Consider the following 20355-nt stretch of genomic DNA (forward strand, 5'->3'; position numbering starts at 1 on the left):
ACACCTCCTAAGTCCCCTCATGCCCCCTCCCAGGTTAAACTCAAGACCAAAGTCAACACATGCTGGTTGTAACAGTTGTCCCTCTTGTTAAAGGTTGGGCAGATACATAAAGGCTGTTCATGGCAATTTATTAACAGACTAAGTGTACTGTGTTCTTAGTGCTCATTGTAAATGAAAGTAGGAAGAAAAGGCAAACCAGAAATCATGGGTTCCCCATCTCCTGCATCTTCCCCAGCACCCTCCATGCCGGCTTATGAACTGGAGACGCCCTTGAATCAGACGGACAGCACAGTGACGGTCCTGCTGAAGCCTGCACACAGTCGAGGTGCACCCGTCAGGTATGGAGCCGAGAAGGGGTTGTTTTAGGTGAAAACCCAAATCAGATGGGTACATTTCTCCCACGTGCCTTCTAGGGATTTGCCGCAGACCTCACTCAGCATGTAAAACCATGTCCTTATGAGTTCTAATTAAAGGAAAGGACTGAGGGGAAAGAAGGGGCTTTGATGTGAGTGATTAAGTGTTCTGTAAGGAGTTTGATTCTGATGCACGTGGTTGTTCTTTGAAGTTAAGGAACAAAAACCCCAATCTGTTCAGAGGTGGCTTTCCTCCTAAAAGGTAATTGCTCTCTGCAGTTTAGTTACCCATGGGCAGATGGTATCAGTGTCCTGAGCTGTAGTCCTTAAATAGATGCTGAGTTATTTTTGTCTATTTGTTTTGTTTACATGGAGTTTTAAATCTTTAATCTTTAGTAAACCAACTAATCTTTCCATTGAATGTGTACTATATAACTGTACTTTTTTAAAGAAACAGGTGATTGGAAAGACAATTGTGAAGTCTTTATTTGAACAGATTTAGGTTTATTACCACCATGTAGACCCCATTTCTCATCACATGATGATTTATATAGCCAAGAAATTACAAATTATAACTTTTACAGTGAATGAATAAAATAAATGTATTCTTCTTAGGAAGGAGCAAAGGAATGCCTCAATAACTCTTGAATATGAACTTGTCATAAGCTCAATAATTTATATAAATGAAATTTCTAGTCATTTCAGAAGAATTCCGATATTTTGTGCTATCAGAATCACTTCCCTTCAAAATAATCTATTCCTTTGAATAGCATTCTCCAAGGAAACATTTACATTCACAAATAAGGCTGTGTGGGGTTCATTTCCCTGTGCCTTTTGTAGAGTTTTATTTCATTAACCTTCTGAAACCTGGCCGTCTTTGATCACGTTTTCTCTACAGTATCAAAGAGTGAGTCACTGAACTTCCTTCTGCCTGATAAGATATATAAGTTTCAGTTCACAGGCTCAAGATGAAAAACAGACAAGCATTAGTTGATAGAGAGATCAAATTAGTGTAGAAACAGACATTTTTATTTGAAAACCCTACAAAATGGCAAGAGACAATTTTTAATTTACTCTGCTTTCTTAACGTAGTAGGCCCTGAAGGGATTTCGGATGGCCATTCATAGGCCCAGTGAGTGAGAATGCTTTGAAATATGTAAAAGCTCTCTCCAGGTGTAAGAATTATTTCTGCAAGAAAAGCAATGCCACTGACACTACCCAGGCCCTTTGGGTTGATATGTGTGGCACTGATATGGGTTGCACAAACTGAATGACCCAGACTCACCCTCATTAGGTGTCTGTCCAAAACCCAAGCATACCTATAACCGTAAGTCAGACTCTGTTCACTCCAGAACGCTGAATTATTATTAAAGGATAATTCACTCTCCAGCCGTGGCCTTGAGAACATTGTTTTTCTCTGACCAATTTAAGAGCTGCCCAGACTCAGCAATAACAGGCCATGAGGACAGGAGTCAGGGTTGTGTCGAAAGGCTTCATGATGACATGAGGGGGTGGAGGTCATTTACTTTCAGAGCCTCCAAACTGAAGGAGGCTGAAATCCTAACCATTTCTCCCATTCTGTTCTATTCTTACAGAAACTCCTTCACACTTTTCGGTTCTTGTTGCTTCTTTCCTCCTAACCTTTTCAGCTGGATTGTCACCTGTATCTTTGTGTAGGTCTTTCCAAGTCTTAGGTTTTCCTGTAACATTTCTTTGGGCAATCCATGTTAGTCCTCTCCCCAGAACTCCTTTTCTTGTCTTTCAAATTTTTCAATTGTGTCCCAAATGACTATTCATGTTTTCCACCATCTGCCTTGCTAAGACATGATTTTGTTCTTTTCCTTTACATCTTGGGCTTCCTTGTGGCTCCGATGGTAAAGAATCTGCCTGCAGTGTGGGAGCTGCTGCTGCTAAGTCACTTCAGTCGTGTCCGACTCTGTGCGACCCCATAGACGGCAGCCCACCAGGCTTCCCCATCCCTGGGATTCTCCAGGCAAGAGTACTGGAGTGGGTTGCCATTTCCTTCTCCAATGCATGAAAGTAAAAAGTGAAAGTGAAGTTGCTCAGTCATGTCCGACTCTTAGTGACCCCATGGACTGCAGCCTACCAGGCTCCTCCATCCATGGATTTTCCAGGCAAGGGTACTGGAGTGGGGTGCCATTGCCATCTCCGGCAGTGTGGGAGACCTAGGTTCAATTCATGGGTTGGGAAGATCCCCTGGAGAAGGGAATGGCAACCCACTCCAGTATCTCGTCTGGGAAATCCCATGGACAAAGGGGCCTGGTGGGCTGCAGTCCGTGGGGTCACAAAGAGTCGGACATGACGGAACTACTAACACTTTCACATTTGTTTTCAGAGACTCTGGAGCTTTACTAATTAGTTGGAGACACCCTCGGGCTTTTTATTTCTATGTCTATAAAAATACAAATTCAGATGCTGATCAGGGTGTCCAAAATGCAGGTGCCCCATCATTTCATCAGGCCCAGCTCTAACTCTGAGAAGATTTCAGTTTATGTTGTCATATGCTCTTTCACACCTGTTATACCACCTGATTTTCTGAGTTCAGCACTGTTTTGCTTTTATGAAACATCATCTTGTTATTGGCTAACCATCCCTGGGATTGGCCAGGGTCACTTTGCATTCTGCCTCTATTATACCTGCTTTCACAATGTTAGCAACTTGAAATGAACAAATTTACTATTTGTATCCATCAAGGAAATCTATAATGATAGAATAGAGATCAATTCTTATGGCAGCCTCTTACTATCATTATAAAGAAATCCACTACAGATGCTACCTTACTGGAAGGATGCTTGTCTTAAATGGGAAAATTTTATTGGCACAAGTTTGAGAAAGGAAATTATCTCAGACTCACCTGTCAAAAAGATTTTTTTGCAGAAAAATGAATATTCTCTTCAAGAGATTCATTATTATAGTGCGGCATAATGGGACTGATTACCTATTGAGTAGATAGAAGCCCAATATATCTAGAAAGACTAGTTTGGAAAAAAATTGTCCATAATGCTCTCAGTCTAAATGGGTTATATGAAAATTTTCAATTTCATTTAATGTTTAGAGAAATAAGAACTCTGATTAGGGAATCAGAGGGACCTAAAATATAAAGCCATAATGTAGATTGAAACATTTGAACACATCTGGAAATTTGCAAAATGCACATGTAATCAAACTGCAATACAAGAAAGCTTTTCCCAAATGGTAAGATAAATACGAGAAGAGGAAATGGAAGCGAACATCTGTTAGCTTTCCTGGATTTTGCACAGTATTATGTGTTCAAAAGTACTGTCATTGTGTGATTGCAAAGAACCCATTCTTTCGATTGATTTGATTTTTCTTGAATCCATATTCATTGGTGTTGAAAATTTAGTCATACTTCACTAAGGCACTTCACTAAGTGAGGTGGTTGTATATTGATTCCACTACAGACACTCAGCTTGCTTAATGCAGATTCTTGAAATTGCACTAAACTCTTAGCATAAGTGATTGTTGTCTTTTTATTGATCAACACACCAGCTCTGTCACATAAAATTATTTAAATCCCAAGATGGCCAGGAGGAACACAGAGTCCATCATTCCGGCAGGTAAACAGGCACCCAGGACAGAATTTTAATGTCTGTCCATGGGTTCAATTTTTTTTTCCTTTAATAAGACAGGGAAAAGCTTCATTTTCTTTAACTCATTTAGAATCACCTGCATTCTCTCTTTTCTCTCCACTGTTTATTACACGCAGACACAGTCCGACGGAGGAAACCCTTATAATCTGGCAGTAAAAGAGCAACTCTAAATAAAGAATGAGTTGCACACAAAGTGCTGTGCTTTTCGTGCACCAACAGAAGTTCTGTCTATGATTTTACTCCCGTGATGTATGTGTTTGTCTTGTAATCTGCTCTGTGCAGTAACCCTCATTAATGATGTTTTATACCTTCTAATGGGCTGTAGCTTGAGACTCCATCACGTTGTTGTAATTCCAATGACTCTCATTTTTGTTCTTCAGGCATTGTTGCTTTAATTTGTTCCTAAATGTTTTGGAGCTCTGTGTCTTCTTAATTAAAACTCAGAGCTTGAGTATGTTAACTAATTAAATATTTTGATATTCATTTCAGTGAAATGTTCAAAGATTACCAAATCAGTCTTTGATTCATTCATTCAGGAGAAACTATTGACTGGGGAAAACATCTATTACAGTTGTGAGTCTGCAGGGAGAAGGGGAAGGAGGGCAGAAATCACATCAGCAACCAGGACATTAGGGCTGAACTGCGTGAATGTAATTTTAATTCATGGCAGCAACTTCGTTCTTCTAATAAAGAGAAAGCCCCAATTTTTTTGTTGTTGTCGTTGAAATATAGTTGATTTACAATCTTGTGTTTAATTTCTGCTGTACAGCAAAGTGACTGTTAGATATATATATGTATAACTTTTTCAGATTCTTTTCCACTATGGTTTATCATAGGATATTAAATACAGTTCCCTGTGCTTCAGAGTAGGACCTTGTTTATTCATTTTATATATAATACTTTGCCTCTGCTAATCCCAACCTCCCAGTCCATCCCTCCCCCACCCCCTGACCCCTTGGCAAGTCTGTTCTCTCTGTCTGTGAGTCTGTTTCTGTTTCATAGATAAGTTCATTTGTGTCGTACTTTCAGTTCAGTTCAGTTCAGTCGCTCAGTCGTGTCTGATTCTTTGCGACCCCATGAATCGTAGCACGCCAGGCCTCCCTGTCCATCACCATCTCCCGGAGTTCACTCAAACACACGTCCATCGAGTCGGTGATGCCATCCAGCCATCTCATCCTCTTTCGTCCCCTTCTCCTCCTGCCCCCAATCCCTCCCAGCATCAGGGTCTTTTCCAATGAGTCAACTCTTCACATGAGGTGGCCAAAGTATTGGAGTTTCAGCTTTAGCATCAGCCGTTCCAAAGAACACCCCGAGCTGATCTCCTTCAGAATGGACTGGTTGGATCTCCTTGCAGTCTAAGGGACTCTCAAGCGTCTTCTCCAACACCACAGTTCAAAAGCATCAATTCTTCGGTGCTCAGCCTTCTTCACAGTCCAACTCTCACATCCATACATGACCACTGGAAAAACCATAGCCTTGACTAGATGGACCTTTGTTGGCAAAGTAATGTCTCTGCTTTTGAATATGCTGTCTAGGTTGGTCATAACTTTCCTTCCCAGGAGTAAGCGTCTTTTAATTTCATGGCTGCAGTCACCATCTGCAATGATTTTGGAGCCAAAAAAAATAAAGTCTGACACTGTTTCCACTGTTTCCCCATCTATTTCCCATGAAGTGATGGGACCAGATGCCATGATCTTCGTGTCATACTTTAGGTTCCATGTATAAGTGACATCACATAGTACTTGTCTTTTTCTTTCTGACTTACCTCGCTTAGTGTGGTAATCTCTAGGTCCATCCTTGTTGCTGCGAATGGCATTGTTTCATTCCCTTTATAGCTGAGTAATATTCCAGTATATCCATACCACGTCCCTCTTTACCCATTCATCTGTCGATGGACATTTGGGTTGCTTCCTTGTCTTTAGCCCTGATTATTGTAATGCTGTGCATTGGTAGTCATCGGAGACTTATATGTGGTTGGCCTTTCAGTTGAATGCTTCCTCAACAGATAGGTTTAAAAAGCAATTTGTGAATAGTTTATGTGGCTGAGAATTGGGGCCAAAATCTTAAAGCAAATAGGAATTTCATTGCATTAAGAATAAAGAAGAGCAGAGGGCATAAGGAATTGAAGGCATATTTTGCCTTACTTTTTCAATGTGTGTTCTAGTTAATTAAGATTTCAAATGAGATAGGAAATATTTCTTGCTAGTCAAAGGCAAGCATAAATGCTTTATTCATCCAGACCACTTCTGATTTAAAAACGAAAAACCTGCATCATGTAATAGCTGCAGTTTCATATAGAAGTCAAGAATTTGTTTATTTTTATATAACATGTCCAGATTTTTGTTAGACTGGTTTTGCCTTGTATTTGTCATTATGGTAGACTGCAAACGTGTGCTGTTTTCATTTACTCCTGTCCTTTTCCCTCATGCTGTTTTGCCTTACATAGTAAAGTAGGAAACATGTACTGATATTTAAGGCTTGTTGTTAACTTCTGATGTTTATTGTTTACTCAGTTACTCATCAAGGGCTTCCCAGATGGCACTAGTGGTAAAAAAAAAAAAATGCTTGCCAATACAGGAGACATTAGAGACATGGGTTCCATCCCTAGATGAGGAAGATCCCCTGGAGGAGGGCATGGCAACCAACTCCAGATCCCACGGACAAAGGAGCCTGGTGGGCAACAGTCCACAAGATCACAAAGAGTCAGACATGACTGAGCATGAATACACTCATCAAATACTCTTTTGTAATAAATTACGTAGAAAATTTTAAGTGCATTAAAGGATGCTATTTTTCTCATTATAGAGCTCTTCTCCTCTGAAAAATCCACTTTTCGTCTTAAAAGAAGGTGAAGAGCAAATTTTCATTCCATCGAGAATAAAGAGGCAGTAGAGCATGGGGTCGCTAAGAGTCGGGCACAACTGAGCGACTTCACTTTCACTTCTCACTTTCATGCATTGGAGAAGGACATGGCAACCCACTCCAGTGTTCTTGCCTGGAAAATCCCAGGGACGGCAGGGCCTGGTGGGCTGCTGTCTATGGGGTTGCACAGAGTCGGACACGACTGAAGTGACTTAGCAGCAGCAGCGGCAACTTTTGGACAGTAGAGTAAGCGTCTCCCTGGCAAGTAGGAAGGGGGTCTCTCTGAGACCACAGACCCCCCCATCTCCTGGGGGACCAACACAGACCACTGCTTCTATCTTAATTTTGTTTGGCTAGTCTTTCTGAGGAGGTGATGTAGGGGCCAAGATTCAATGTATGTGGATGAGTTAAGAAGGACCAGGTGACTTCACTTTCACTTTTCACTTTCATGCATCGGAGAAGGACATGGCAACCCACCCCAGTGTTCTTGCCTGGAGAATCCCAGGGACGGGGGAGCCTGGTGGGCTGCCGTCTATGGGGTCGCACAGAGTCGGACACGACTGAAGCGACTGAGCAGCAGCAGCAGCAGCAGAGCAATTGTATTTATTTAAAGAAAATGTGTTCCATTTCTCAGACGTGTTCCATTTGATCTTGGCGCTATATGGGAAATGAGCTTTATTCTCCTTGTGGGCCTGCGCTCACGTCTCCAGCTGGGTATAACACAGCAGGTTTTGTTAAAGGGACTCAGTTTGAGAGCACCAGTGAGTCTGTGACACCTGCTTCCTCTGTCCATGGGATTCTCCAGGCAAGAATACTGGAGTGGGTTGCCATTTCCTTCTCCAGGGATCTTCCTGACCCAGGGATTGAACCCACGTCTCCTGCATTGGCAGGCAGATTCTTTACTGCAGAGTCACCTGAGAAGCCCATAGAATGACTCTAAAAGTCAAGTTCCCTATATGCCAAATCGACAAAAAGTCAATGAGGCAATTAACTTGCTTGACTCAGTAGAATCTGATGTTCTGTGTACCCTCAAAGAGTCTGCTTGTCCTTTCACTCTCTTAAAAGAAAGGTATTTGTGATTCACTGGGCTGGCCTGATCTGGGGATAAGTGTGTTATACTTACAGAGGGTTGGCGTGGCTGGATGGGAGGAGAGGAAGGGAGATGGGGCTGGATCAGGTGACCTCATGCTCCACACCAGGGGGTGAAGGTGCAACTGCTAGGCTGTGAGCAGCCATCCAGGGATTTACAGAAGGAAAACGTGTAGGAACCATCAGCCGGAGCCTGGAGGGCAGGTAGCTGGGCAGGGTGAAGGGCAGATGTGACAGAGGAGGTATACCTGCCCGGGTTTTCATCCACCCAGTCAGATACTGATAACCCTTAGAGCAGGGCTCTTGTAAATGCCAAACACTATTTCTCCTTAGGAACAGGGCTTCGGGGAACCAAAAACATTTAGTTTTTCGGAAGAAAAATAAAGAGAGAGAATGTATCGCCTAATCAGACTGATTGGTGATATTAACAGTTTAAAGTATTATTGAAGTGAATAAAAACTAGCTCAGCCATGACTCTGATAATTTATTGGAAATTACTTATTGTTTGCAAATATTTTTTAGACCTCAATTTCTGTAAACAGCAAACAGGCAGCACGATTAGTCCCTCTTACTCAGAAGAACCTTCTGGATCATTCTGTTTTTGCTTCTCTCTACATTCCCTTTGCTGTATCACCCTGATGCCTTTGGCCTGAGCCTGTGCTTGGCACTTTGGGGCTGATTATTGAATATTATACATGTTGGGATGTGTTTCAATGCCTGTGAATGGATGAGGTGCAGTGTCTTGCTTACTGTAAGCCAGAGCACAGAAGGAATGAATGCTCCAGGATGCTGAGCAGATACATGTGGCTAACTCTTGACTGGGGGCAGGGAAGACTCAAGTTTTTTATCACACTGTTTCTTCTCTTTTTTTTTTTTCATTCCTATGCCCAGAGGAACCTGTGTTTGTCTCTGCAAAGATAAATGTCTGAGGTTAGAGCTACAGATTACATGAAGGCCCTTGAGCATTTTTCCTAGTGGAGGTCATACGTTATACGTGACCACCTCCCTGGAGGTGAGGTCAGTAGCACTTTGCACCCCCTTCCCACACTAACCAGGACCCCAGAAGCCCCCCATCGGGGGAGGGAGCCAGACGTACAAGTTGAAGTCACTGTCCACTGATGATAGAGAAAGTTACTTGCTGTTTCTTTCCCTTCATCTATCTGGACCACAAGTAAATCTTACAGGCGAATCATTTAAAACCCATCTCAGTTGTAAACCCAGAGAGCTCGTGGCAGATCAGTGCTTGAACAACTTACCGCCTGATTGATGAATCTCAGCACTGATCTGCCGCGAGCTCTCGGTACTGTTGATCTTCCTAATCATGATTATTGATTCCACAAAGTTGAAGGGATGGGTTTCCAGACGTGTTCCCAGCTAAGACTGAGAACAGGATCTTGGACATTTTGACAAAGATCTCACTACAGATGCCTCGCTTTCATTTTTTCAAGTGTTACAATCACCTAAGGGCTTCCGAGATAGCTCAGTTGGTAGAGAATCTGCCTGCAATGCAGGAGACCCCAGTTTGATTCCTGGGTTGGAAAGGTCCCCTGGAGAAGGGATAGGCTACCCACTCCAGAATTGTTGGGCTTCCCTGGTGGCTCAGATGGTAAAGAATCCACCTACTGTCTCACCATCCTGGCACTGTGACTTGAACATAAAGATGCTTTGTAGATATTTGGTAAACAAATAAATGAGTAATTGGCCAATGTTGGTGCTCAAATTTCTTACAACACTTTGGCACTGTTACAAAAGGCAGGATTTTCACCAGACTAATAACTTCAGAGAGCTCTTCTCACTGAGCAGGACATATACTGACACTGGACAGGAAACGCTATAAGGAAACGCAGAGAAATGAAAAAATGGGACACAGAGAGAGAGGGAGACCTGGGTTCAATCCCTGGGTGGGAAAGATGCCCGGACACCCCACTCCAGTATTCTTGCCTGGGAAATCCCATGGACAGAGGAGCCTGAAGGGCTGCAGTCCATAGGATTGCAAAGAGCTGGACACGACTGAAGCAACCAAGCACACACACACACACACACACACAATCTCATGAATACATGAGAAAAGACTACAGGTTCGAAGAGGCTGATACAGTCAATCTCCAGGCAGACAGTAAAAGCCAGTCCAGGCAGCTGCTGAGAGCTCTGGGCTTTGGGAGCCCAGGGTCCACTTGAAGAGGACCTGACGCCTCTCCGCAGGTATCAGCACCTTGTGATCCTATGGGTGGGGGGTGGGGGGCATGGCCATATAATAAGAACAGGTTTTGTCATTGTCCTCAGCAGAGAACATTTGCTCAACCAGCACTTCTAAATATGCACAGTGTAATTATTTATGATGAGAACAGCAAAGCACAGGAACATGCTGATGTGCCTTCTATTTTGCCAAAAACTATTTTATTAAGTCTGTTATTACATTATGCTTGTAGGGTTACCTGTACTTGGTTTTCAGATTCTTCATTTAAGTAACACTTCACTCTTCAATCTGTTAGATACAGAATGATTAGGGAGCATTGTTCATTTTTTCCATATCGTCATATCCCTTTGGAGTTGTTCTCCGTGTCCCTTTTTCATTCCTCTGCGTTTCCTTATAGTGTTTCCTGTCCAGTGTCGGTATATGTCCTGCTTGTGAGAAGTGGTAAGAGCTCTCTGAGGTTATTAGTCTGGTGAAAATCTTGCCCTTTGTAACAGTGCCAAGTGTTGTAAGAACTTTGAGCACCAACATTGCCAATTATTCATTCATTTGTTTACCAAACATCTATGAAGCATCTTTATGTTCAAGGCACGGGGCTAGGATGGTGAGCAAGCTATATAAAGACTTACTGAGGGCATGTGACAGAGGAGGAAACCCAACAAGGAAATCAGGATGTGCTGTTTAAGCTGAAACTCAAAGGAGCTGCAGGAAGTGACCACTCAGGACTGGAAGACCACTGTAGGTTCACTGAAGAGAGGAGCAGCCCATAGAACGGCCTAGGATCAGAGAAAATAAAGAGGTGTAGACAGTGGCCATCTCAGAAAATACAATTAAAACTGCATACGCAGTAAATGAAGTTTGACCGGCACTCAAGAGTATTAATTAAATTTATGAATTTAATGTTGGAATGAGCCTTTTCCTGGGCTAATCATTATGTAAAATGTATGTAAATGTAATAGGAAATCCAAAAAGGTCGCAAAATGATTTTCATAATTTAGTTTCTGAATATCCTTCAGTACCTCAAACCTAATTAAGTGTGCAATAGATGTTTATTGAATTGAACCTCATCTTTTCCTTGTGAGCAGAAGTCATTATCACTGACGCCTTTATAGATGAGAAGCTGAAGGTCTCAAAACTCATTGAACATATAAGGAAGAAGAGGATTTTATATTTATATTCTCATCACTAAATAAAAGTTAAATACTACATTTTTCCATAGAGTACAGAGGCATTAAAAAAAGTACCCCCCTTTTTACCCTTGGATCAATCGTATTGTTATTAATAAGATTATATTCAGAAGGACTAACTTCAAAGGAATCATTGTTAAAAATACACATTTCATCGGAAGGTCACTAGAATCTCACATGCCTATGCTGAAGCCTTTGAAACTTCTCCTGCTTCCCACCTTGTGGGGTCACTGAGACCCCTCCTTTTCTCCTTTTCTTTCCATCCCCCCATAGGTGAGAAAGAGGGTTGGGAGGTAGGCAAAATGAATGAAGAGGGTCAGGTGGGTAGTGATGGATGGTAACTGGACTTGTCCTGGTGATCACTCTAGAGTGTGTACAGATGTTGAATTTTAATGCTCTACAGTGGAAATCTATATTCCAAAAAGCTGGGGACCATAGAGAATTATTACAAAGAATTCTCTGAAAACAAAGAATTCTCATCAAAGTCAATTAAAAATGTAATGAAAACTTTAAAAATTAATTTATTACTAGCCTTTTTTTTTTTTTTAAGAACACTCACATGGACCAGAAGTCTTCAGTTTGCATCTGGGCTGCATTGTTTACTCTTGTGTGATCTGGGCATCCTATGAACTCTCTTTCTTTACTTCTGAAATTGGAGTCCAACACACGACCGATCCATCTCATGACACTGTCATGAAGATTAATACGGTGAAAGTTCTTTGTAAGCTGAAGTGTTGAGAAAGTACAAAACTGTAATATCAGACTTTGCTTAGCAGAAATATTGACCGGATTGGTGTTTAGTTTTTATTCCCCTTTTTTCTTGCTTTTGGTAATGTGCCTAAAATTTCTCATCATTACTGCCTTTAACTTTTATACCAATATACACAATTATCACTTAAGTAGGATCTGTGTTCTAAAGGAAACCCATACTTTGACAGTAAACTGATGGTCACTGAAAGAAATGTGTGTGACAATTCTGTAAAATTATCAAAGTTTTAGAAGACCTATTGTTCCATCAAAACCCCACAGTGATGAGAAAGAATTGTTGGTTGGAGTAGTTACAAACAAGGGCCCTTTCCTGGGAAGGCAGGCGTTCAGAATCATCAAATGTGCAGCCAACTCCAGCACGGAGTTTGGTGACCCTGGGTTTAGATCCTGGTCCTTATGTGCCCCATGATCTCAGGCAAGTGGCACAGCTTTTCTGTCTCATTCTCCCCCTGAAGTAGATGTGAGTGAGAACGTCCACCTCCGAGGGCAGCTGGGAGGTGAATGATGGGAAGCAGAGCTCTCAGGACAGCATCTAACACAGACATCCTCTGCTCATTGTAGGAAAGCTCTTCTTATAACTGTTGATGCTATTCTGGTCTGTGAAGACGGTCATGTCTTATAGACAAGACAGTAGCCCTTGTCTTATGCCTGTGTTGCAGGAAAGCTTCTAAGTCCCAGTAAAATACTCCTGAGCCTCAGTGATGATCTGACGGGAATGATAATTATGATAATAAAAAATGAAGCATTATTGTGACTTAGATGGAGCAGCTATACTGTGTCAGACCCATGCTTGGCCCTTTATGAAATGATTCTAATCGTCAGAGCAGACAGCCTGCTCAGATGCCGGCGCTCCATGCACAGATGAGGAACTGAGGTCTAGGGGTGGGGGGTTGACAGCCATGCTCTCCCTGTACAACACTACGTGGCCTGCAAGGCGCCTCCCAGGAGCCGTCCGCACCGCAAACATCGTCCCAGCAGGATCTCTTTGGAACCAAGGTGGTTGCTTCTCCCTTTGCCAACAAGGGCTTTTCTGAAAATTACTATCTTTTCTTTATTGTCTCTTCCAGGGTTAAGAAAACATATCACACCTTTGTCTTTAGATTATGATCCTTTCAATCTTGGGGGCTTATCAATATTAAGAATCTTAATTCTTAAAAGTTAGAAGCAGGGGTTTGGGGTTGTTGTTTTCATTATTTCTTTGTTATGATCTTTAAACTAAGACTTTGTAAAAACTTTTGCTCAAGTCTAACTCCATCAGAATCTGTTCAGTGTTTACCAGTGAAATACATTTTGATACTTAAAGGACTTGGGTTGAACAGAGTTGCTTTAGTGTTTGGGATAGTTTTGATCAAATTCATCAGTCTTTTTTGTTGATCTGTATGTTCTTTTTTCCCTTTTAGCATCTTAATAGTCCCCAAAGAATAAAGAAAGAAAATACCAATTCTTCTGAAATGCTTATTAATGGTTTTTTAAATTGTTCCTCTCTTTTATTGAAGAATTGTAACCTGCAAAGAGCACCTTAAACCTTTGGGGTTAGAGGTTCTTTTGTCACAGTTGTGGAACCTTTGGTAAAGGTTCTATCCATCGCCAACAAAGGTCCGTCTAGTCAAGGCTGTGGTTTTTCCTGTGGTCACGTATGGATGTGAGAGTTGGACTGTGAAGAAGGCTGAGCGCCGAAGAATTGATGCTTTTGAACTGTGGTGTTGGAGAAGACTCTTGAGAGTCCCTTGGACTGCAAGGAGATCCAAGCAGTCCATTCTGAAGGAGATCAGCCCTGGGATTTCTTTGGAAGGAATGATGCTAAAGCTGAAACTCCAGTACTTTGGCCACCTCATGGGAAGAGTTGACTCATTGGAAAAGACTCTGATGCTGGGAGGGATTGGGGGCAGGAGGAGAAGGGGACGACAGAGGATGAGATGGCTGGATGGCATCACTGACTCGAGGGACGTGAGTCTTAGTGAACTCTGGGAGTTGGTGATGGACAGGGAGGCCTGGCGTGCTGCGATTCATGGGGTCACAAAGAGTCGGACACGACTGAGCGACTGATCTGATCTGATCTATCCATTGCTAAAATTGGTTAAGGAAAACAGCTCTAAGTACCTGACTTCCACCCTAAAATTTTTCCTTTTTTTCTTTGGTATACATAGTCACAAAGACAAAAATGTCACTTAACAGTAAAACTTCAGTTTTATATTACTATACAGGCTCAGTTTTTTATGGCTTCTTATAGCTGAGTTGCTACCGAGTATGTTCACAGCATCCGTGCTAAGTCTCTTATTACCACCACCACCACCCTTCTGCCACCTGATTTGGAGTGACTTCTATCGTATTAAAAAATAATACTCTGGATCCCTTTACTGCCAGGAAACAAAGATCATTTTTATTAAAGTTGCTTTTAGGATGACAGTGTCAGTCATCTCTTTGAAAATTCATTTTGGAAACTAAGTTTGTTCTTCCAGAACCCTTGAAAGTAACCTGAAAAAATGGCAGGGGAAGATAAAAATAATAGAGTAGGTGTAGTTGAGCTTTTATATGATGGAACTTAATTTAACTTTCCCTCCAAGTCCATTTCAAACTTGTTCTTGTGCATGAAAATATATTGCCTCTCTGTCCTTCCCCTGTTCCAGATTTTCTTTTTCTTGAACGTAATCCCCTCTGAAGGATTCTAGGTATGAGATCCAGCCTGGTGCCCCAGGGCTTGCGGGGCAGGCGCACAAGCCTCGCGTTCGGGGACAGGACCAGGCAGGACCTGTGGCCTGAGAGGCAGCAAGGGCACCCCGCTGCCAGATTCTGCCGCCATCACCCCCCAAAAACCAACATATCTGTAATATTTTGACTTGATCTTCGTAATCACAGTGGATATCAAGTGAAATAGTAGAATTGAGACATGATGGCTCTTGTTACCTGCAGCACGGTTGTAGAAGGTAGGAAAGGTAGTTCCAGGTTTGCCAGGGTGGGGGCCTGGGGAGAGTTGGGGCAGGGGAGCAGAGACCCCGAGGAGCAGAGGGACCTGCTTCTTGTTCCTCCCCTTGGGCATCACGGGGGGTGGGAGTCAACACACAGCCCTGTTCATTAGGCCCTGCAGTGTCCTTCTAATAGGATCTGGGCACCATGGAAACTGAGGAAAACCCAGCTGCTCCCAGGGTTCCTCTTGGGGAAACCCAGGGATTCTTGGGACAGACCTGCTGGGACCCCCACAGGCATCGGAGCCACAGTCCGGCCCATTACCCTCAGTCTTCAGTCCTACTGATGAAGGGTCCCCAAGGGTCTTGGGAGCTTTGCAGGCAGGCTCTGATGAGTCTGACAGGAAGACCTGCTGGGACTTAGGTAGAGCTTTGTACACCCAGGGGGTTGTAGTGAAATAGGGTTTGCGCTGGGACCACAAAGACATTCGGTCTTTTGTTTGTTGTTGTTGCTTTGACTTTAATTTGGGGGAAAAGTTGGTGGCCGTAGGCAGCACAGGACAGTCTTTGGGTGTCACCAGCAGCAGGAGCGTTTGGGCACCAGGTCCAGACCAGACGTTCCTGGAGCAGCTGATGCCACAGGAGGCTTTGATGTAGACAGAGACTGTTTCCTGCTTCCTCCTCCACTTGCTACAAACCCTTATCAGCTTCTCGTCCCAGTTCTCAGTTTGAGGAACCTGTTTCTAACACCCCAAGGCTGTGCTTGTCAAGATGGGGACAGTCTGGTCTTTGTTCCTCTTTTCCTTCCTCCCCTGTGCCTCTTACAGGGCTTGCATGTGATAAATATCACAGAAAGGAAGGAAATATGGATAAAATAGTTTTCTTCTCACTCATCGATGTCACAGCTTGCCTGACCTCATACCAGGAGCTATGAAATATCAGAGCTGAAAGGACCCTAGTGGTCAGGCGGTGATTTGGTGATAGAGCTGGACTGACTCCCCTGGTGTGGGGCTCAGTTCACTGTGCCCTCGCCCCTTCTAGACGATGGCATTTAAGAATCCACCTGCCAGTGCAGGAGACGTGAGTTTGATTCCTGGAGGAGGACATGGCAATGCACTGCAGTATTCTTGCCTGGAGAATCCCATGGGCAGAGGAGCCCGGTGGGCTGCAGTCCTTGGGGTCGCAAAGAGTCGGACACGACCGAGAACATGAGTGCACATCTCACCTGGCCTGCACTCTCGCTGTGAATACTTCTAGAGACTGAAGGATTCTGAATTAAATATAATATAAACACACAACAATGAAGATATTTAGTGTGGCTCTGATAGTATTCAATTTTTCTAGTTTTATTTAAAACCCTACAGCAAGTTAGGAAAACAGCTTTAAAAATCGTAGGGGACTTTGGGTTAGAATTTTTACAGTCATGTGTTTGTTATGCAGTTGTGATGATTACATTATGATAAACATAAGTGAAATGAAATGTGCAAAGGAAAGCATCTTCACTTGGCAAAAGGGGGAGAAGTCACTCTTAAAGATGTTCCATCTTGGGCTAATTTACTTGCAGTTTGGTGCCTGTTGTGAAGATTAATAACACATGGCCTTTTACACAGCTTCTCAGCCCAAGTCTAATGTTCCAGTTGTCCTTTTATTACCCCAAACCTCCATAACTGTAGGATTTTTTCCTCCCTTCCCTGTGTTCACAATATGGAGCAGTAAATGAGTTCATATTTCTCGCCCAACCTTTCAGCTATAATTAATATTTTATGATATTAGATTTATCACTAACTAGCAGAACAGTATGATGTGGGACTACATGCTCAGGCACACATGCACACACATCCAGTACAGAAGTAACTTAGGGATGCCAGGCAAGCTCCTGATGATGAATTACAGCTGCAAGAACATCAGTTTTATTTGTGGCACCCTGCAAGTGTGCCACAGCAGTAGATGGCCAGTCTTATCTAGAACAGAGCAGGATAAAGAGAAATGGAAGTGGCCAACACAGAATACTCGACCCCATGGATCAGTTTATGCTGCACAGTGTTACCCAGGGTCCACTGTCCATGGAAAACTGTGACCAGACCTCATTTGTGAGTCAATAAGCAGGACATGCTCGTTCAGCTGCTCTCAGCTCCCATGTTACATGGATCCTAGGCATGATGATAAACACATTGACCTTACTGAACTGACCTTTTTTCCCCCTAATTTTCAACTGGTGGCAATATTTTTAAAATGTTATTCAGTTGAGCCAGGTCGTTCTGATATTCAGGGTGTCATTTCAGTAAATGCTTGCAGGTTTGGGGAAAGGAAATGACTGGAAAAGGAACAGGAAGGAAATGCAGTCTGTGTTATTGCATAAATAAACCTGAATTACACATTTCTATTACCCGTTTTGCATATAATTTATATTTTCATTTTCCCTCACCCCCCCAAAGAGTTAATCTTCAAGAAGCTATTGATATCAGATTCTATTCTTTTTAAAATTTTTAATTGAAGGGTAATTGCTTTACCCTTTTGTGGTTTTCTGTCATATATCAATAAGAATCAGCCATAGGTACACCCATGTCCCCTCCCTCCTGGACCTATCTCCCATCTCCCTCCCCATCCCACCCTTCAGCCTGTCACAGAGCCCCTGTTTGAGCTCCCTGAGTCATACAGCAAATTCCCATTGGCTATCTATTTTACACATGGTATTGTAAATTTCTCTGTTACTGTTTCCAAACATCACCCCTTCTCCCTCTTCTCCTCCCCCTCTATTCTTTTTTGAAAAGAGAAAATAGATGGCTTTGACCAAAAATTGCAAATCAAGTTAAAGTTACTATTAAGTGTTCCCAATGTTCATCGCAGCACTGTTTATAATAGCCAGGACATGGAAGCAACCTAGATGTCCATCAGCAGATGAATGGATAAGAAAGCTGTGGTACATATACACAATGGAGTATTACTCAGCCATTAAAAAGAATACATTTGAATCAGTTCTAATGAGGTGGATGAAACTGGAGCCTATTATACAGAGTGAAGTAAGCCAGAAGGAGAAACACCAATACAGTATACTAACGCATATATATGGAATTTAGAAAGATGGTAACGATAACCCTGTATACGAGACAGCAAAAGAGACACTGATGTATAGAACAGGCTTATGGACTCTGTGGGAGAGGGAGAGGGTGGGAAGATTTGGGAGAATGGCATTGAAACATGTGAAATGTCATGTATGAAACGAGATGCCAGTCCAGGTGCAATGCACGATGCTGGATGCTTGGGGCTGGTGCACTGGGACGACCCAGAGGGATGGTATGGGGAGGGAGGAGGGAGGAGGGTTCAGGATGGGGAACACATGAGAAATAAAAAAATAAATAAATAAATAAAAATTTTTAAAAAAGTGTTACAAAATGAACACTATTCTAAGCCTTTGACATGACGAGAAACACCAACTTTAAAGGATTAGCAGAAGCAACAAGGAAATAGATCAGGACTTTTCTCCCCTCATCTCTCCTCTTCACCCAACATTCTGCTATCTAGTTGGATAGTGAAAGTGTTAGTCACTCAGTCATGTCCGACTCTTTGTGACCCCATGGACTGTAGCTCACCAGGCTCCTCTGTCCATGGAATTCTCCAGGCAAGAAATACTGGAATGGGTAGCCTTTCCCTTCTCCAGGGGATCTTCCCAACCCAGGGATCGAACCCAGGTCTCCTCCAGTGCAGGTGGATTCTTTACCATCTGAGCCACCATGCAAGTCCATCTAGTTGGATAACCTTTCAATATTTTATGCTGATAAGGAACAGAATAAGTAGGTAAGAAGAATGGACTTACAACTAAAGGCTTAATCTTGAAAAGAATTAGGACACACATTTTAAAGCCAATCTCACACCTGCAGCAGGCTTATCCTCAACCTCTTTAAAGTTAGAAAATGCCAAAACCATTTCATCGCATTTGAACTTTTATGTTTAACAAAGTCCATAAAAGATGTTCAGATGTTCTTTCCTAGGTTATACTTCAAGGGCTATTCTGTATAAACGCAGATTTCTTATTCTCCTTCTAAGAGGCTTAGAGTTTTGTTGTAGGAAAGCCTAGCATCAATTAAATTCTAAATCTCATTCCATAAGAAAGTTTGGATATAATGATGTCACATTTTTGGCAGATTAATCCTCACAATGGATTGTGCTTTCATATTGCAAATGCTGCAGAAAAGTTTTGTGTTACTTTAAATTCCAGAATAGTGGTGGAAGAAGGCTGGCAATGGTGTGACTGATAAACAAAAGGAATATGATTAATACATTAAAAAGATAATAGAATTTTAATTCAGCTCACTAAGCTAGAAACTTCTATTTGGTTTACCATCCTTGAGAATTTCCCTTTTTTCCCAATCATCCTTTTAGGAGAAGCATTCAAACAGTGAGATTTTCAAAGCTGCTTTTTAGCTAACACTTGTGATGGGAAAGTTCTTATGAAAATCATCAGTGGGGATGATGTTATTTGTACAAAAGAAAAACATATCAGTCATCGAGTTCTGTTGAGGTACTGTTGACCTGGCTGTCAATACCATGTTAATTTCCAACCGGGGGCCAGCAGCGTGTGGCCACTGGGCAAGAAAAGGGACTTGGCCATTTTTCATTAGCGCCTGGACTTTGATAGAGGGGGATAGAAAAGAGCTGCCTGACCTTTCAGTTCTTAAATTATTAAAGAGCAAATAGATTTGAGGTCTGGATGCTTGCAAATCTAATTTGTCTTTGGAGCAAGGATGAAAAGACATTCTGGGTTTGAAATTGCTCTGGTCTACTTATTTCTTCCTTTAATATATCTGAAGATGAGTAGATGGTGGCTATTTAAGAAGTAATATTTCTGGAGTAGAGTGTTTGGCCTAACATGCCGACTGGCTAAAATCAAGCCCATTAAATAATCATTTAGTCCTTGAATTTTCATATGATCCTCATAAACTTGCTCATTGGAAAAATTAATTTTTTTTCATTCATATTCCCTTAGATGGCATTTCAATTCCAAAACGAACCTGTCTTTCTCTTGTTGTTGTTGTTTAGTCACTAAGTCGTGTCCGACTCTTTGAGACTCCACAGAATGTAGCCCACCAGGCTCCTCTGTCTATGGGATTCTCCAGGCAAGAAAACTGGGGTGGATTGCCATTCCCTTCTCCAGAGGATATTCCCAACCCATGGATCAAACCCGTGTCTCCTATATTGGCAGGTGGATTCTTTACTGCTTAGCCACCTGGGAAGCCTTAGGGAGTGTCAAATATATTGTTCAAGTTAAAACAGGGCAGTGCCTGGCACATACTAGGGGCTCAAAAAATGTTTGTTGAATTAATAAAATAGTAGCATTGGGGAAAACCAGCAAAGGTGGGAGGTGGAAAC

At 42.3% G+C, this 20355-nt stretch overlaps 1 protein-coding gene across 6 annotated transcripts in view; it reads left to right on the top strand.

The window, feature by feature from the left end:
- The window catches only part of PTPRM (protein tyrosine phosphatase receptor type M), a 665820-nt gene that overhangs the window by 393902 nt on the left and 251563 nt on the right, over positions 1-20355 (top strand). For all 6 annotated transcript variants that reach the window (XM_086373140.1, XM_086373135.1, XM_086373137.1 and 3 more), the window contains one exon: positions 236-338. In XM_086373140.1, the coding sequence (XP_086229266.1) occupies positions 236-338 (103 nt within the window). The remainder of the gene's footprint in view (positions 1-235; positions 339-20355) is intronic.

This window comes from Bos grunniens, chromosome 24 (assembly GCF_055505025.1).
Source record: "Bos grunniens cultivar Pamir isolate PY7600 chromosome 24, Bosgru_T2T1.0, whole genome shotgun sequence".
In the NCBI taxonomy this organism is placed as follows: Eukaryota; Metazoa; Chordata; class Mammalia; order Artiodactyla; family Bovidae; genus Bos; species Bos grunniens.